Source organism: Phlebotomus papatasi, chromosome 1 (assembly GCF_024763615.1).
Source record: "Phlebotomus papatasi isolate M1 chromosome 1, Ppap_2.1, whole genome shotgun sequence".
In the NCBI taxonomy this organism is placed as follows: Eukaryota; Metazoa; Arthropoda; class Insecta; order Diptera; family Psychodidae; genus Phlebotomus; species Phlebotomus papatasi.
Genome location: NC_077222.1, coordinates 4,167,153 through 4,188,108, shown reverse-complemented (window position 1 = coordinate 4,188,108; position 20,956 = coordinate 4,167,153). Strand labels below are relative to the sequence as shown.

Genomic DNA, 20,956 nt, shown 5'->3' with positions numbered 1-20,956 from the left:
AAACAAAAATTTATTTGTTAGGTTGACGCTTAATAATTTCAATTAACAAAGATGTGACAGAATTAGTTAAGAACTTAAATATAATACAGATTATTTTTTTTCAAATTTCTTCGAATTTTAGTTTGAATGACGTCAGTTCAAAAGTAAATTTTCTATTTGATGACCTCTTCTGCAGTCAGTTACTCGGAATAACCATCTATTGTCCAAACGAACAGAAAGATTTTCCAGTACGTTATCTTGAGAATGTTGCCTCTCACTTTGTACTTGTAGTGGATTTTGGAATAAAACTTGATGTGACTTTGAAACTCTGAGTATCTACTTGTTAATGCGTACCTTAAATCCTTTAAACCCATTAGGAAGTTTTAAACTTTGAAACAACGTTTGTAAGAAATACATAAGATTGACTTAATATGCAATAATTTGTTCTTTATTTTATATTTTCATATGAAATTGGTAAAACTGATTAGAATATTTGAGAAAATGTTCTAATACTTGAAAGTTCATCCCTTCAAATAGGATAAAGTGGTACAAGTTGGACAATATGGTACAAGTTGGACAGGGCTTTTTTCTTGATAAATTTAGTACTCGAATGAATAGGTATTGGCATAGGTAACAACTTTTGTTTCGGGACCAACCTCAAAAGTATGTAGAAAAAGCACTAGAGCATAAAACATATGTGACGTATTTTCTAACAAAACTCCTTTTATACAGTAACGGTTTATATTATATTGATTGTTTCAAAGAACAATTTGTAAAGAAAGGCTCAAGGAAGACTTTTTTAGAACAAACCATAGCTTTATCATTTCATTTTCCAGATCTTCCTCATAAATCTTCCAAAAAAATATTTGAATATCCCACAAATTCATAAAAAGGATTTTCCGTAGAGAAATGTCTCCAATGCGGAAATATTTTCTTTGACAAAATAGTTGAAACTCTTAAGGTCGAAGGGCCCTAAAAGATATCGTTATTCAGAAACTTTGAATAATAAGTTCAGAGTAAGAATATGTTAAGAAAGCCACTATACTTTGAACTTTTTGTATTTTTTTTTGATAATGGTCCCTTTTCAATCCTATGATCTTCAACAAGCCTAGCACCTTTCCGTTTCTTCGGGAAATATGTTGAAGACACACCAAGGACTCCGAAAATACCGGTGGTTTCCCAATACACGAAAAAAAAAGTTTTCGTTTTATTGCCCTGCAATGCTCAATGACTTTAAAACAGGACAAGTTTGTATGGGAGCTACCAGATGCACCAATCGGAGGAAAAATCTAAAAATATTTATTTAAATCTCAAGTCGTATGTCGACTTTGAGCCGAATTTCGTTAAGATCGGGCAAGCCGTTTTCGAGTAATAAATTGTCAAAATTGTGAATTTTCATAAGGATATCGTTAATTTTCCAAGGACTGACAGTCCTTTTTGACTTGGGTCTCGGTAATTTTTAAGTCATACACCAACACTTACAAAATGGGCCTAGTCCCATCTCTGGCGAAGGGTTGGACCAGCTTCCATACATTTCTGCCCTAGTCCTTTGATCTCCTCAAATTTGAACGACGGCGACGGTTGAGTTCAAAATCTAAAATTTGAGGTTAAGTCAAGAAAGTTTTGTGTGGAGGTATGCAGTAGAACCATTTTTATTTGGTCTTTTCTCAATATTATCGTATTATAGTAACTTACGCGACAAATTCCATTTATTTCACAATAAATTACATTGATATGTTCTCTAAAGTTATTTATCTTAATTTAGGAAAAATAATAGAGCGATGCAACTTTACAGATCTCGTCTATTAGTCTATTAACTTAAGAGATTTGCGATGCAACTTTATGAACGAGATATCAAATCTCGTAATTTTATTGACAAGCTCTGTTCAGAACGAGATTTTATATGAACGAGATTTGCGATTCAACCCTGCGTGGTGAATTTTATAAAATATGAATTCCAACCTCAAAACGTCTTATAACTATTGGACACTTTCAGAGGTGTCGCAAAATACGAGATTGTCTGTTTATGGATGTTTTTCGAGAGAAAAATTTAAGGAATGGTTTTCTTAATACTCATTTTACTAATTTGAAGTTGAGAAATCTTCAATTCGTCAGGATACAATATTTTTTCTTGAAAAATGAAACATATATTTTTTTGAAAATACTATTTTAATTATTTTTCTCAACGCAATCTCAGGATTTTTCTTCCTCCGCTTGGTAATTCTGCTATCGGTGCAAGTTGTGAGTATATTTCTGCATCTTCTGATCGCATTTTCTAATACAGAATGATCCAAAGACATCGTTGGGAACGAAAAAGACTTTATATTTCGGCACTGCAATTATATCCCATTCCTGATACAATCTTTTGACTTCCAAAGAAATTTTTGTCCAATCCCTAACAGATTATTCTTCAAAATGAATCATCTTTGCAGGAGCATCCTCTTCACCTGTGTTATGCAAAGTTCTCATCCAATCTTTCCGGTGACCTCAGATTCTCCTGTTTTGTTCAGCATACTCGTCTTTATGACAGAATTTCTGATGAAGGGATTGCAAGCTTTAGTTGGAAGTCACTCTCTGCAAAGACAACAAATGCTTCCTGCTAATATTAACTTTCCACTGATATCTGAAGATCTCTCATTCTGTAAAGAAATGAACATTAGGAAAACCTAAACTTAACTTTTCATTGTGATTTATAGATCTCAAAGAAGTACTACTCACCAGTAAACGAATCTTAAACTTTTTTTTTGGTCACCGTTTCCTCAGAATGAACTTTTTCACTTAATATTTTCCACTTTTCTACTGTTTTTCCTTCCCGCCTTCTGCTTTCCAAAGAGAAAAATTAGCGCGAAAACTGAATGACACTCATAGCTAGCATGGTAGTCTCGTTCAAATAAACTCACCACATAGACCTTAATCTTGCATACCAAAATCTTATAATTTAAAATTTGACATCTTATCTTATAAGATACGAAAATAAAGTTGCATCGCTCTGTAAATTTCATATGAATTCCGTTACGTTTTTGAAAATATTGTTCAAATTTGAGGAACTCTACTGTAGTCGTTTCCTCAAAATAATGTGTTGCGGATGTTTCCACGGAATATTCCACAGATATAGAAATTTTAATGAGAGGACAATTGTGGGTGAAGCTCACTAAATTTAACTCTCTAAATGCCCTAAATCCTTTTTTATTTTTGGCATTGTCCTTTATTCTTTCTATCAATCCGAAATAGATATTCAAATGTCAAATTTCAGTCAATGTGGGGTTATTTTTGAACATTCCTTACAAATTGAGCTAATTGAAATATTATCCTGAACATTTTACCGTAAAAGCTCTTCTTTAATACAGGAGTGGCTTCTCAACCTACCAGGAAAAAAAATACACTTTTGTAGATGGAATAGACTAATTTTGGCCTCGTTAATCATGTTTGTGAATAAGTTGAGCAAAGCTATTTCAGGTATACTAATCACCATTGGCAAAATACTCCTCTCTAAAGCCCCATGGAAAGTTAACATGGGTTGAATGTTTGCTACAGAAGGCAATTTCAAAATAGAATCTAATATAGATATATTTATCCTTAGGATGTAGTACATGTTTTTGGTGGAGAAAACATTATTGAATTGACCAATGAATCGTTTGTATAAAGGGCTCCAGGACCAAATGTTTCTATTTTCGCCAGAGAGAGAGAGAGTACAGAAATTGTTCTTTAAACAGAATTTCTATTACAGAACAATACAATTTCCTCGTAAGTTCTGGGTATAGTACGAAAATTTGTGTTGTTGAAATATATTGAATGGTTATTTGTGGAAATTTGAGTTGGAACATGAAATTGCAACAGTAGCTATTCTTGGCGTTCTTTATGACCTTAATTGTTTTATGAAATGTCCCTTTGGGTTGGGGGCGGAAAAAGCTTAAAAAAGGAAGAAATACGTCAGAAATTATTTGGCATTATCACAGCATAACCTTTATTCTTGGGTTTTCCTGTGTAAGTAATAATTGGACGTTAGCTTCTGGTCACTTCATCTCTTTCACTAATGATCATGAAAATGTTTATTCACTAAAAGAGACCCGGAATGAACGTTGACTTGAAATATTTTTTCTGGGAAATCCTCAAGAAAATGTAAATGGTTTTTCATATCCTGAAAATTTGGGATGCAGAGTTTTCTTTGGTGTCTCTTCCATTCTGCAAAAATTTTCAGGAAAAGCTTTTCTATACATACAAATTTTCAAATAGACGAGTTTGTTAATGGGTTCTAGATATACATTTTACCATTCAACATCGAATGAATTGGTGGAAATTTTAATTGGATGCTATCGATTTCCTCAATGTTTCGATATACGTATGCATCAATACAAACATGCTTGGGTAATTGAATCCAATATATTCGATGGTGCTAATTAGTAATGTCTCTTATGATGCTCGAAGATGGCAGAATATTGAATGTTATTAAACCTTCGGGTAGAGAATTATATAGAATTCTAATTGTTTCCCTTCTCCCTACCAAATGGGGATCCATTAAGACAATTAACAGCTCAAATCTTGATTATGCTTATTCGATGGCATTTAATAAATGAAGAAAAACGCGGTGGCATAATTTATTTAATAATGTCATTTTAACTAAATGATTTCGATATGGATATTCAGTATCAGTGAATAAAACCACTCCAAATATTTCACAGTGATTTTCAAGGGATTATTTTGGCAAGTAGCGCGTATACAATTTCCGGTAAAGCTTATGGGAATGGAGGGAGGCTGGGAATGTCGCACAGTGTTTTTGGAATGGGAGAATTCTGTGAGAAACGTTATTTTGTGGTACATAGTGGTTGATGGTTCTCAGTGAAGGAGCTCAGGGATGAACTGAGAGGGTGAAATTACGAAATAAGACCTCACTCTTTGTGTTCCAAGGAGGAAATATACGAGAAAATTATACAGGATACTGCAAAAAGCTTGATATTTTTCAGTTGAAATGTATACTCAAATGAATTTTAAGTCACGCCTCTCTTAAGAGTTATCAACTTTGCGTAAAGGAAGGCTTTCTGGTTTCGCACACACTATGGCTCCGAACATTTAATATTTTACACTAGATGTTCATCCTGTTCATCCTATTCAGATGCATGTTTAAACAGTTACCGGTTAAAAGGTTAACAATCTACCTGGCTTTCCGGCGATTGCCTCTTAACAAGTATATGCTTGTTCTTTTCTTGTCCAAATTGACCATGAACAGTTTACATATGCGACAATTGGTTTATTGCGGTCCAATCAATCGGTTCGATGGATTTCCTTGTTTTCAAAGGAATCCTTACAACAGGTTCAGGGCCTACGAATTCGGTCTTTGCTCCGGCTACTGCGAGGCGATCCGCTTTTTCGTATGCCGCTATGCTTCCATGTTCAGGCATCCAATTATTATTACAGTAGAGCCCCGCTATAGTCCATATTTGGTTCCAGATTTGACACTTGGGTCGCACTGTAGTCCATGTCATTTTTTAAAATTATCAACGACTTTTAGTATTGAAATTGCTCGACGGCTTTCACTTTCTTTGCGATTGTGGTACTTTTCCTCGCTCTCTTCATTATGGATCACAATTATCACAACTACTCAAATAAAGTTTGCCAAAAATATTAAAATAATTATGATTAAATAATTAAATAATTATAATTATGATTATCAAGCGAACGCGATTGAAGCAATAGTTCTCTTTGATGGCCACCACTTTCTGAACATTTGGGAGGCCGCTACCGTCGCGGCATGTCGAACAGGGAACTCTCGTTGCTGGGTCAGTAATAACCGGTAGGGGTGACCGGGGTACAATTATCCAGGGGTAGAAGTAGACAGTGGATTTTTCTCGTTTCCCTTAAAATGTACATTGAGCAAAGTATTTGTTAATGAAAAGAGGAACACATCCCATATTCCCAGAAATATTTATAAGTCTGATCCTGTTATCCTACAATTTAGAAGCATTTTTATAAAATGTGTGTAAAATTGTAGTTTTTATGTTACAGTTCTTGGCCCAGTATTTGGTTTTCTAAGTTGTCAGTCAAAATCTCATAGTTTTACTTTGTTTCTCGTTTAATAAAGTTAATTAAGAAACATTTTTCACTTGGATAATAATTATTTACCCTTTTATATAAGATGATAAACACTGAAACAGCCCTCGGGGAAGATGTAGCCACTCTTCCAAGGCGGGATAAAACTATTGATGATTTTTCACTAATACATGGATAATTGTTAGATGAAAAAGTACTATTGATATTCCAAGCAATATTGCCATTCGGATGAACAATTTGTGAAATAGATTTTTTCATGATGTTTACATCAATTTTGCCGCAATTACAACAATGTCATATAAAAGTCGGCTAAGGCCTTTTTCTTTAGGTTTAAGTGACATATTCAGCACCAGTGGGCTTCAGTGTATCAAGTGAAACAATATTTGGTATTTCCAGTTTTAAAATTTCGTCTGGAAAACTGGTGGCAAATAGCACCCCGAAAGTGGCTAAATCTACCCACGCCGGGGCAGGTGTAGCCAATGTGTCATACTTTTTTCATTATCCTCTCTAGAAAAAGGCAAGGATTTTAGAGCTTTGAACTACACGGTTTCATATAGCCAATAACCTAAGGCTACTTATGAAACATAACAATATTAGACAAACCTTATCATTTTTTCACAAATCACGCGCGAAAAAAAAGTCTCATTTGCTGGCTAAAAGTACCCCGGTCTTCCCTACCAGAGAATTCCTCAACACGAGAAACATCTGTTAATACAGGACCGCATCAGAATCGATGATCTCACCTGTACAGTCACTCCAGTAAACTGTCGTGTGAAGTGTTTCTTTTTCTTTTCTTTTTTTCTTTTTTGAGTAACCTCTGCTTAATGCTTAACCTCTATTGTAGCGGCTACCGCTGACCTTGTGGTCCCAGTAATCGCAAGACAGGCTATATAATCGCAAGAGAGGCACTCCGGCTCCGGAGCCTCTGTAGTGCTCGCGTCGAATTTGGAAATTCAACTTTCGGCCACTATATCACATGTCCGTAAGAAATTATCGGCCTAGTGACAACGATGTAAATCCATAAAACGATTTTTGATAAAAGACCATCTTGCTGAAAATCTTTAACAGCCGAAGCAGAATCTTGTCGTTGCATTAATGCGATTTTCCAGATTTTCCTTTCAGGATAATTTGTCTCTGATTCTTTTGGAGACTGATTTCAGGTGATGGATATAGTGACCTAAACAGGGGCCTCTCGACATTTCATTTTTCCATACGTTTTTGTATAGAGGCACTGAAGACTATTGGCAAGTTTTTTCCTAAAGAGAATTGACTTATCAGTCTAATATATTTCGAAATCGTGTATTAATAGCTATCTAAAAATACATATTTCATTATGCTCGTCGAAATAATACAAGAACTACGAGGAAATTTGTTTAAGTCGCGGTGCAATATCTGCAAACATTTTTGCAAGGAAAAGTGAAAAATATCTTCACTTTTTAGTAGGCTTGATGGGCCCCTGGACCTAAAGCACTTTTAGGCCACGCCTTTTTGTATTAAAGTTTCTTTATCTGCTCTAGGTCTAATACGGGCTTCACATCTAAGACTTAGCCATATGGCTTAACTTCTCTAATATTTTATCAGTCAAGATTTTTTGGAAAATTTTGACCTAGGATTGGCTTATTAAGGGCAAATGACCTATTACATTTTGAAATATCGATAAAATCGGTTGCTGTTTAGGGTTTTAAGACCCTCGGAACTGGGCTAAACCTCTAGTCTGAAGACGGTCTAAGGGTTGAAGGTTAAAGATATCGACTTTAAATTTTTTCGTACCATCTCTGTATTTTATCATTGTCGCATCTGCGTTTCTTTTGTATCAGCATTTTACGTAAGTGGCGACGGCTGTATCATAGCTTTTATCAAATGCAGATACGAAACAAATTGAGATACGATAACGGTCGATCCAACTGACGATTTGTAATTACTTCAGTACATCTTATAGATCGTGCAAATTTCACGAATTCAAAATTCACGTTCTTTTTTTTCTTAAACGTTTTGCAAATGTCTATCTCACTCTTTCGAACTCTTCTTCTTCTTTTGAGTGTCACAACGGTCACAATCAATTCTATTTAGTTTCATTTTTTATGACATTTTCCTGGTCAAGAAGGTGGACCAAAGGCACAGAGATCAAATTTGCTGCCACAAATGAAATTGGATTTGCGTGTATTTTTCCGAGGTATCCCAAGATAACTCCTCCCTAGTTCACTTCCCATTCTGTGAATATATACTTAAGAGGGACTACAATTCCGGTTTTTGGGGTGAATGTGTTTTTCCCAGACCTATGGAAATTGTGTGCTTTAATTTGATCGTCGCAATTTGAGTTCAACATGGCTTACGATAGAGGCTCTTTTCGGCGCTTGACACAAATTGACAAATGATGTTGGCATGTCGATGCGTCTTTTTTTTCATGAGATTCATGGTCCACTTGAAATTCACAATTCATTCACCGCATACCAGGCAATAAATGTATATAATATATGGGGACAAAATCAATGATGACTTTTTCATCTTTTTCATCCTTTTTCTCCTTTTTCCATCTTTTGCAGATGACGAAAATTCGCACGTACATGGTGTTTTGACATCAGATAATCTGTTTGATGGAACAATTTCTACCAATGTTGAAACATTCTATGTGGAACCATCGAGGAAATACTCCAAAGCCTTAAATGATGCTGGAATTCATTCAATAGTGTACAAATTGAGTGATGTTAAGAGCCACCCATCACTTGATACTCAACACTGTGCCAGTGAAAAGTTCCATCGAAAGCGGATGCTCAATAGCTACTTTGGTGGTGAACGGAAGCGTACTAAGCGATGGCTCCCGGAAGAGGTAGGTTCTTACAAAAGCAACCCCATTTTACTATTTATGACGAGTAGAAATGTTCTCAAAACTAAATTTAATACTTCTTCTGCGAAGTCCTCCGTGATACTTCTCCATTACAGTTTTTTTTTCCGGAAGTCAATAATGAAATTTTCCAGATATTTCCGAGTAACACTGTTCTTTTTTTTCCGCTCTTTGAAAATTTTCCCTTCCAAATGAGGAAGTACTGCATTGAGAGTAAAAGAATAAAGCTGCACTAATTCTGAAAACATCACTCTATTATTTATAGTTCTGTGAGAACTGTAAAGGGAATTGTATATTTAAAGATTTTACCATTAGATATTTTGAGATTAAGATCCCTGCACAGTAAAAAAAAATCTACAAGGATAATCGTTGGTTTGCTTTTTTACCACGATTATTCTTGTAAAGTTACACAAATTATGTATTTCAACAAAACGTGTAATCTGAAAATGTGTAATTTAAATTTTTGTGTAATTGTAAACCGTGTAATCAACTGGGAATGATTACACAGTTTTGTATATTTTCTTACATATTTCGTGTAAAATTACGCAGTTTTCAAATAAAATGTGTACAAATTACACAGTTTTCACACAAAATGTGTACAAATTACACGAATGTGTATAAGTACACACGATTACATGTTTAATGTAAAATTTACAACGAAAATCATGGTAAAGTAGCCAAAAATTTTTTACTGTGTGTTTTTGCCTTGAAGGTCTTGGTAATTTACTTTAAATCCTTTAAATCTAAAAAAAAACTTCTAAAGTAGGACTTTCTTAAACCTCTATTTCTGCATAGGAATTGGTATAAGTTTCAATTCCATTTTCATCCACTTGCTGCACAATGATGGTATTATAAAAGTGCAGGAAGAACTTCATTATTTCCCATTGCAGAAACCTAATAACACAGCCTTGGCGCATTTCATTAAATTAGTCTATTTATGGAAGATGTTGTTTGCAAACTGCATTGTATGTTGTATAAAGTTTAATAAATTACAGTAAGTTATGATCTATAAATTTATGTGCAAAAATGTACTTTAATACTTCTGTGGTCGAAGGGATCTAGGAAAAAAATGCAAAGAATAAGATTGAGAAAGTGCAACGTTTTTTTTGCAGCAATTATCTCTAATTATAAGTTTATAGTTTTGCCACTGATGACTGCTAAATCTCATCATTAGTTGTTATTGCGTGAATAATTTAATTTTATTGCTAAACCGTTAGAATTCTCAACATTTTTTCTTTAATACTTTTCACATAAAGTTTATGAGTTTTCTCTGAAATGATTTTTGTACACATGTAGTGCAGATTAAGTAATTAATTGTTATGGAAAATCATTGAGGATACCCAATGAGATACCCATTGAGTATAAGGAAGTTACTGGTGACCAATAAAGAGAAAAGAAGATTTTTAGCAGAGACACACATCAATAGGCTTTATTGGATGAAGAATTGGCGTGATATGTGTAGAAAGGGTACTATCTGGTGATGGCCAGTGGATTTGAAGTTACCTTACAAAAAAAAACACTTCTTTTATCTTGTCCAGAGCTTTCGGTCCTTTTCCTTATTCGGTGACTTCAGAGCCACTGGCCATCACCGGAGAGTCCCCTTTCTATCAATAGGCCTATTCAAAACGTCTTCTTATTTAATTTATTCCTTTTTATTTTTCTATTTTTTCACATTGAATATTCTTTAAATTTCCAAACTTCCTGATGATGATTCAGAAAAAAAGTGTTTTACGCACTATTGTGAAATATTGTAAAAATAAGTTGATTTGTATGGAAGAGTAACAAGATTTTTGTTTACTCCTGACTCTGACAGTAATTTGTTTCGCAGACCCCGGTATTTGTCTCGGATTTTCGCGAACCGCGGAATTTCTTGCGGATTTTCGCGGCCCACGGAAGTTTTCGCGGATCATAGTGGACCGCAGTATTTCTCGCGGATTTTGCGCATCGCGAAATTTCTTGCAAATTTTTGAAATCCGTGGAATTTTAGCGGATTTTTCGCAGACAGTGGAATTTTTCGAGGATCATCGAGCGGTTTGCAGTATTTCTCGCAGATTTTCGCGGTCCACAGAATTTTTCGCAGATTTTCGCGGACCGTGGAATTTTTCGCAGACAGCGGAATTTTTCGCGGATCTTAGCGGACCGCAGTGTTTCTCGCAGATTTTTGCAGACCGTGGAATTTTTCGCAGATTTTTGCAGACTGTGGAATTTTTCCTAAAGCTTAGTGGACTGCAATATTTCTCGCGGATTTTCGCGGATCGCGGAATTTTTCGTGGATTTTCGCAGAGCGTGGAATTTTTCGCAGATTTTCACAGACCAAGGAATTTTTCGTTAATCTTAGCGGACCGCAAAATTTCTCGCGAATTTTCGCGGACCTCGGAATTTCTCGCGTATTTTCGCGGATCGTGGAATTTTTTGCAGATTTTCGAAGACCGCTGAATTTTTCGCAGATTTTCGCAGACAACGGAATTTGTCGCGGATCTTAGCGGACCGCAGTGTTTATCACAGATTTTTGCGGATTTTCGCAGACCGTGAAATTTTTCGCAGATATTCGCAGACCGCGGAATTTTTCGTTAATTTTAGTTGACCGCAATATTTCTCGCGGATTTTCGCATACCGCGGAATTTCTCGCAGATTTTCGAGGATATTCGCAGACCATGGAATTTTTCGCAGATTTTTGCAGAGTGTGGAATTTTTTGCAGACCGTGGAATTTTTCGTTAAACTTAGCGGACCGCAATATTTCTCGCGGATTTTTGCATACCGCGGAATTTCTCGCAGATTTTCGCGGATTTTCGCAGACCGTGTAATTTTTCGCAGATTTTCGCAGACCGCGGAATTTTTCGTGAATCTTAGCGGACCGTAATATTTCTCGCGGATTTTTGCTGACCGGGGAATTTTTCGCGGATTCTTGCAGACCGTGGAATTTTTCGCAGATTTTCGCAGACCGCGGAATTTTTCGTTAATTGTAGCGGACCGCAATATTTCTCGCGGATTTTTGCAGACCGCGGAATTTCTCGCGTATTTTCGCAGATCTGAGATATACGGCTTTAAAGCTTTTCAGATATTTTTGTTTATTTCTATTACAATTCTCTTCATTCTCAAAAGAAACTTCGCATATCTCAAGGCTAAAGAAGGCTTTAAATGGATGGCAAGTTTGAGGTCTCTATCTAGCATAGTTTACGAGATATTCGGTATTAAAGTTTTTCAGATACTTTCGTGCATTTCTGACAGTCGAATTTACAAGCTTTTCAATTTGCTAGAACTTCGGGTTGCACGCATTTCGAGGTTGCATGTAATGAATCACAGCTATCATAAACTTATCTGGACTTCGAATTGGCCCCCAATCCGAATTTGTTATGAAAGAATTACATCTACCATAAGCCCATTTAGGCTTATCACTGGCTTTCTTTTTAAAGTATGAGAGTCACACAGACTTTGTCATTTTTCTCGTTAATTTTAAAATCAAGTAAAAATTGGAGATGCAAAGCGAAAAGGTTCTGTAAAATTGTTCCAACTGGTATGTGTCTCGGTTAAATTTCAAAATTTTATTATGATTTTTCTCCTCAGATATATTTTTTTTAAGTATGAGATTCTTAGAGACATTGTTCTTTTTCTTGCCAATCTTCAATTTAAGTAAATTATTGTTAATGCAAAGCGAAGATGTTCTGCAATAATGCTGACAGATGGTATGTGTCTCGGCTAAACTTTGAAATTTAGCTTTACACATTTCTTTGTTATATTCTTCTTTAAAAATATTTTGAAGTTTTATTCATGGTATTCTTATTTTAATTGTTGGTGCTATACTCTGAAAAAAAAAATGTTTTGTCAAATTAACAAGATAAATTTGTAAAAAGGAGGTTTCTTTCATACAGAATATGGAAAAGTTTTGTCAAATCGGCGGCCAACTGGATCTTTTGAAAAGTTTGTCAAAAGGGTGTTTTTCCATATAAAATGCAAGAAAAAGTTTTGTCAAATTTGTAAATAACATCCTTTTGACAAAATTTCAACAAAATCCATTTGTTTATTTAACAAGGCATTTTTTTCAGAGTAGGAAAAATATTCATAAGAGTCGTTGCAAAAGTCAGTATAATGCCGTCAAAGGGTTAACAGTGGAATTTCTGTAATTTAATTTTGCAGCTGTCAGAAAGTCAAAATCCACCACTACCATTAGATCTCGACGTGCCGTACAACGATGATTTCAGCATTATAAATCGCAACAATAATCGAAATGATGACGACAAAGGTAGCAATGTTGGTGGAGTGATTTCCCGTACAAAATCGAATCGGCAAAATATTCTTGTCGGTAACTACAATCCCAACAATGACTTCAATCTTCGCAACACGTTTGGCAATCGCAATATAATAGTGAGTAGTTTTGACAATTCAAAAGTGCCAATGATACCATCGAACTCATCGAGACCCAGTCACAAGACCCATGTGGAAATCATCACGAAAAATGGTGCCACAAAAAAGCCAAATATTATTGTGAATAATTACAATCCCGATGTGATATTGACACACAACAACTACAACAACTACATTCACCTTAATGTTAAGAATGAATTGCTAGAGCAACAGTCCAAGTCGGCCTACGACAAAAAGAGCACGTGTATGCTCTATCTGCAGGCAGATCATACATTTTTCCAGAAGATGGGTTCAGATGAAGCCAGCATAGAAGCCATCACACGCCATGTTCAACGTGCCAATGTTATTTATAAAAATACTGGTGAGTGATTTTTATTTACATTCATTGATTCCCTTCGGTCCCCATCAACAAAAGAACATTTGAAAAATACTTAGGATGAGGAAAGATTATTTGGTATTTGCATATAATTTTCCATTTTCTCTTTGCTGTTAAATTTGCGATGCACTGTGATGGAAAGAAAATAATGATTTTAAAGCTTAAAAAATAATATGTTTTCTTGAAATGTGATTTATAACAGATTCTTAGAAAGTTTACTTATAATTTTTTCATACTTATCATACTTTGTGTCTCTTTAGAATTTTTCAGTAAATTAAAAAAACTTTAGGTCACGCCCCTTTTAGAAGTTATTCCTTTATACATATTTATTATTATACATATTAAATTTAATTTAATTTAATTTAATTTAACATAATTATACATATTTGCATTTTCAACGTGTAATAATGCGATGTTGCAATACTATTCAAGAAAAGCACTATTGAAAGTATTTCCAGAGTATAGCTCTTTCACTCAAAAATAAACCACGCCCCTACCGAAAAATGCATAGATAACTAAAATTGTAATATTCAATGTTTTTTCTCGAAAGATTTTGAATTTTCTAATTAAGGCAATTTAATAAAATATTTATCTTCGGAATAGAGGGTAAAAATAAATACTTTAGTTCAGGAATTTGTAAATCAATGGGCGGGACTTTAAAAGGGGCGTGGAATCACTTATTGGTTCCCTTTGCATTCACTTGGCTACTCTTGGTTCCTAGAAGTAACTCGAATTACCGCAATCGGATGATCTTTCTCAAAGAGAGTAGTAATATTAATTTTTCCTCCTCCGAGCAGGTCTATTGATGATTTAGCAGGGTACTTCCAGTCGCTGTCTAACTAATAAATTACATTAGCTATTTTTTTCTTTTTATATTAATTACTTTTAGTTTCTTTATAATTGTTTTCTAGTATTTTTATGTAAATCTTATGGCAGATTGGTTTAATTGCTTAAATGCTGGGCTCTTATAGCTTCACCCACAATAAAATCAGAAGGCGTGGCTTATTTGAGAAGACTAAGCGGTTCAGTTTTGCAGAATGCTCGAACTCACGGGATAGAGCTCGCTGTGAATTACCTTCTCACATGATTTTTGGTCACATATTGATTAAAAAATTCAGAATGGCGAATTTTTCTGTCATACACGGTAAAAATTTTCGGCACATATTTCATCCAAAAATTAGCTCATCCACGGACACCATAATTTTTGGCACAATCTTGTTCATTTTGTGAGACTCAAAGAAGAGGACGCCAAATCTGTGGCAATTTTCGTGCTACATGGTTTCACTTTTTTAATTCGAGATTTATTTGTATAAAACACTCTTAAGTTGATTTTTATTTGATGTTCCTTATGAACTTTCGTCATCGAAATCCATCTCGACTGAAGTATAAGCTTTAACTGTAAGACGAAATCTCTTACACAAATTTGTTCCCGACAATGGGAACAAAAAGATTCCACATATGAGTAACAATTTCGATCAATTCAATCAAACAATTTCGAATCATTAAGAAAAAACTTGGTAAAATTAAAAAAAAAACTCAAGAAAAAAACTTTATTTTGGGGGGGTTGAAGTGTTTGTTGTCTCTGCCAGTGCGGGGAGAATGTAAACAAACAAAAACTAGTGGGAATTTCCAAGTATTCCTCACTATTTTTTCGATTTGCGGCTTTCATAAGTTTATTGATATCGTTTACAAACTTTCAACCCTACCAAGAATCATGAAATTCCAAATAAGTTGTCTTGTCCACTTTTTATTATTGGTCGAACTCAAACAGGTAGCTGGGACAGCTTATGTAATTGACCTAAATTTCATTAGTATTCCAATTACTCTCTTTCGGGTCAAAGAAAATCGATTTGGTTCTAAAAAGGTCTCATTAATAAATAATTAAAGAGTCTGCAACCGAAAATACAGAGAAACATAAAATACCAATATGAATTTTCAAATACTACTAAATAAATGAAATATTTTTCTGTAAAATTTTTAAATATACGCTGTCTTAGCGTCGATTTTAACCTCCGGAATTAATTGAAAGTTAAGTTTCATATAAAATTTATATAAAATGTCAGAATGCTTCCTTGAAATTTAAGAAATAATCCGCATAAAACAGAAATTTTTTTATCATGTTTTTCTTTAATTTTTTATATAACTTTTAATTATTACCTGACAAAATGCAAATGTTAATTTAAGGATAATAAGGAATAAAAATATAATTAAAATATTGGTTTTATGATTGAGTTTATTATTTGTTGTCAAATAATAACAATCAATCAGAGTGTTAATTTTAGAATCACGAAAATTGTAAACAATTTTAATATAACCAAGATCTAATTTATAGCAAACTTAGCATATTTTATCACTCCAGGAAGAACTTTTTATCAATGAAAAATTCTCGATGTATTTGGCTCTTCAATTTAGCGGTTTAATGATTTAAAAATACACGGTCATTCATACAATTGTCGCGAATTAAAATGTTCCGAGCGCCAGGAGCTTTCGGAACGAAAAATGGTAATTCCTCAATAATCACCAAAAAATGGTCTTAGCCGAGACACGAAGTGTACAAAAATGGTTATCGCTCAGTTGTCGCTGTCTCGGCTATTTACACTTACCCCAGCTCTGTGAGCGCTCTATAAGTCGACCCAAGGATCGTTAACATGTCCTTAATTTTTCCACCCTTTACCTTTCTCTCCTGTCTACGCAAAATCGTAGGAAATTCCACACCAAATACCCATTAGGGAAATAGATGTGGAACTTTTCTACGATTTTACGTAGACACTTCCAAAACCATGTTTTTGGGGATTTTTTTTTTATTTTTCAATTGACAATTTGTTTTTATTGACAAAGGGTCAAATTGACCCTTTTCAAAATAATGGATCGTATTTGACCCTTTGAAAGGTTCACTTTTGTATCACTTGAAATTTAGTATGCACATTTATCACGAATAATCATGTTTTATTGTAAACTTATTACTGATATCATATTTCTCTCATCTGAGCGAACACCAAAGATCACTTTTTCATTGTTTTTTTATTCGTTTATTTCGGAATTAAATAGATGTCAAAACCGTGACCCTTTCGAAAGGTTCCTGGTGACCCTTTCAAAGAGTCAAATATGATCCATCCTTTGGAAAAGCGTCAATTTGACCCTTTTATTTTTACCAGTGTATAAAACTAAACCGATTAATAACTAATTTTTTTTATTCTAAATTTAATTATATTAGTTTTAAATTATTCTGGGAGATGTTTTGAGTGATTTATAAATCCGATCCGATCGGGTTGTGAACCGGTAATGAACCGGTTATGAACCGATAAGTAACTTTTGTCCGGAAGTCAATTTTATTACTTTTGAAATTATTTTGTGGGATCTTTCAAGTGATTTACAAATCGTTTTAAATCGGTTGAGAACCGGTAAACGATAAATGATACGAAATGTCACGAATTCGAGCACTTTGCAAGGTCTGATATGCTTTGCCACCCCTTAAGGTAAATATTCTTATTCTAAAATATTGTTAGACGAAGGGTAAAATTATAATAATTTCCTTTGAATATTAATAAGATTTTCATTACCAACTTTTAATTCATTGTCAAACTTGCGTTTCATTTAGGATTTATTGAAACAAAATCTCGTTTGTGGATGCAAATCCTTTTTTCGAAATGAACGTATTACAGTTTCACGGTATCCCTTAAATTACGGCCTTTTTTTACTTCACTTCATATAGAGACTAATAGCATTTACTCGATAAGCCCATTGCGAAAATTCGCATAGAACTTAATTAAGTGAATAATTTTCTTGGTAATGAACATTCACCATGAAAAGCACCTAGAGATTAATGATGAAAATCTGTTTTGGTTTTCACTGGCTCTCGACAAAGACCTGCCATACCACTGGGGAAATTAATTATTGGGCAAACACAGAGACAGGAATGAAATTGGGAGTGAAATACTTTAGCTAAATGATGATTCAATATTACCCTTCAACAAATGTTCTGAATTATTCTATCACTGATGAAGTACAAATAATATATTATTCAGTGGAATGATTTTGTGTAGCACATTTTCTGTTTGTTTTATACATTTTAATTTGCAATTAATATATTTTTTTTGTAAAAATACAAGGAAATTAAGGAAGCAAAGATGTTGTTATCTGATCAGAAACCCTTATAAATGAGCTTTACTTTGGAAAAATAAAACCAACGATGTTTAACTGTATAGAAAGCTTAGTACGATGACTTAAACGGAAATAAAATTTATTATTTTCATCCAAAGGCTCTCAGGAAAGGGTTAAAAGGAAGAGTGGAAAAATTGAAATGTCACACCGCAAAGGTTAACAAAAAAATTTTCGTTTAAATTAAATCAGGGAAAATGCATATTAGAGTTGAGGAAATTTAATAACAGGTGCCATATTAAAAGCTGTATGAAGATGTTTTTTTATTCTATTTCATGCACAATGAATATATTATGTAGTCTGAGGATTATAGAAAAAAAGTAACCGCATGGAGAAAATTTACGAGCACGACACTCCAAGAAATGCAATTTGGAAATCTGATAATGTAAAACTGGAACTCACTAATGACAGTCATTTATCTTATTTTCTTTTCTCATTTTTCTCTTTTTTTTCCCTGCTTCAACATCCCTCTTTTTTGTGTTACCCCATTGACCCTATGAATTCTTTTTGTGGTAGATTTTTGCACTGGTGAAATTCCCCAAAATGCCAGCAGGAAACTTATATCAAACATAATAAGTTGACAAATCCTTTTCAACGAAGCGCAATGAAAATTTTATCTATTCTTCTTAGTCAATCCCATAAGCTTAACCCTCTATTTAGGGCAGAAAAAAAGGTACAAACACAAACATACATCACGTTTTGAATCCCCATATATCTTAACGAAAATCTGTCACATAAACCCGAAGCTTTTATTCTATTTTTCATCATAAGCACAAATTATTACAAATATGTGCTATTTCATAGAGAACAGTGGGGTGACTTCATTCTTCCAAATGTATCATGATTTTTTTAAAGGATCGCTACAATGAACCAATTTAAGAATTATATGCTTTGCTACCTTTAAAACTTTATCTTTTGGATCCTTTTAAAGAGATTAATACTTAAGCGTATACTTCGGGAGAAAAGGTTATAAGAAATTTGCTAAATAAAACGCTTTAGGTAGAATGAGACCTGTTGAGATCCACACGTTAAACTGGCAGAAGTGCAATTAAGAGACCACGGGGCGATTTTCTAGAGAGCTCCATTTAAGGGCAGAATCACATTGACAGTAAAATGCTCCCCGTCACTGTCAAAGCCTCACCGTATTTCGTTAATTTACGCATTTTTATTGCAATTCTTACGCAAATTCTTAATTACCGTGTTACCTTATCTCATACTCGGTGGCACTAGGTAAAAATAATATTAGAAAACTGAAGGATATAAAACGAAAATGCGATAAGCATATGGCTTTAGCTTATCCAAGATCAACCTTGACAAGACCTTGTACACAGTGAATAGATGTTACTACCATTCCCGAAAAACCCTTAATTAAAGACTTAATAAGTACTTATTAAGGACTTATTTTATGCACTTTGGCAAAGTCCTTATTTAAGTCCTGTACTCAGCTTGGTCAACAATACTCCGTTAGGTCGTACGCTCTACATTGTGTAGCAAGTTTATGTTTGCCGTATATAAAATGTCTGATACAATTGGAACCATATTTCTTGATATTTGTCATACCTAATTACACAACCTCGAATTACAATTTGCAGAGAAGGAAAAAGTTGGTGTGATAAAACATTCCTTAATGACCACATCTGTTCTGTGATAGAAAGCTTTCTATTCGTCCCATAAACTGTATGAAAAACTCGACATTTCTACTTAATTTTTTTTGGGAGTTTTATAGGTAATTTGGTAAGTTGAGAAACACTTAAAGAATATTGTGTTATCTGTAGTTTGGAAATTTTACTTTGGCGGAAATTTATGTTGTAATTAAATTCACTAATGCAAGTGGATGGAGGAAAGATTCTATGGCATGCACTGTGGAGAGCTTTTGGCAGTTAAACGGAGCTTTAATGATAACATGGTGTACAACACGAAAACATTTTGGGAACAAATGGTTCATAAATTGTCTATTGATTCGACATTGAAATATCCCATTAAATTAGCGTATACATTGATTTAATTAAAATATCAAGTACTATTTGTACAATCCATGTTAGTTTAAATGATATGTTCAACAAGACTTGTGTGTACATAATCGATAACAAATCCACTCAATTGTAGCTTTTACGTGCAACAATATACTGTTTTTCACGATTTCCTAATTCCTTTTGGCTTTTCTGTACAAAGAATAAAACCCAACAATTCAATTCGTGCCCCTAAATCGAACTTAGGCTTTTCATCAAATTTTTATAGCTCCCCAATCTCCTTCGATGACTCGCCCTTGTGCCATTAAAATCGACTTTCATTGGGACAGGGAAATGGCTAAAAGACTGTATAATACTAACTAGTACACCAGAGAAAATTGTGTATGGGAAAAGCGGTAGTTGAGGGCGACCGCCGTTTTATGACCGCTACCAATGTTTGACATGACATCCGAATGAATAATGGCATCCGAATGATCCGAACGACACCTCGGTACAATTCTATTTTTTTTGCCAATTGCGTAAAAGGGAATACAATACCATTTTCACAAATTGAAATATCTCCATATAAAATATTCATCCAATAGAGAGGCACAGAGAGAGAGAGAGAGAGAGAGTTATTAATGTTACGACTTTGGGCATTTGTTGAATTCCACCAAGAATACTCATCTACGGAGCATGACCGAAAAGGAGCTTATTTGCAATTTCTTCCGAATGAATCCCTGTGGTGTTTTTCACAGGTTATTTTCACTAAATGAAACATTGCCTGTCTCTTTTTAAGGTTATACACATTTCACTGTTAATTGCAATGTCTGTTTAAATTGGACATAACATAAGCATTAAACACTAAATTAAGTTAACCCAAGATTAATACCTTTTCCAGTATTTACCTCAAAACTAATTCTCTTTTTGTCTGTTCCCTATAATATACCGTGGTTCTAAGATTGGAATCAATTTCAGAGGCTTCGGGGAATGTATAATTAAATTATTCATCAAATTTCTTTATAATCCTTGATATCGTTGTGAATGGGACTTTTTGCGACATTCGTAGACGAAGAATGAGATCAAAGTAAACATGCAGTAGTGAACGTAGTGAAGTGGTCTTCGCTTCTTTTTCCTAGGCTTCTTTTTCTATTAGGTCTAGGTGATTTACAAATATGAGTTTCTCGCATGAATTATTACCTTAAGTGTAAATGTTTTATTTGAGTGCCTTTTATATAGAATTT

General features: G+C 34.1%; 1 protein-coding gene across 1 annotated transcript in view; it reads left to right on the top strand.

Moving 5' to 3' along the window:
- The window catches only part of LOC129798494 (uncharacterized), a 175,979-nt gene that overhangs the window by 89,587 nt on the left and 65,436 nt on the right, over window positions 1–20,956 (top strand). Inside the window, exons 4-5 of the mRNA XM_055841669.1 lie at window positions 8,568–8,851; window positions 13,002–13,590. Coding sequence (XP_055697644.1) covers window positions 8,568–8,851; window positions 13,002–13,590 — 873 coding nt within the window. The remainder of the gene's footprint in view (window positions 1–8,567; window positions 8,852–13,001; window positions 13,591–20,956) is intronic.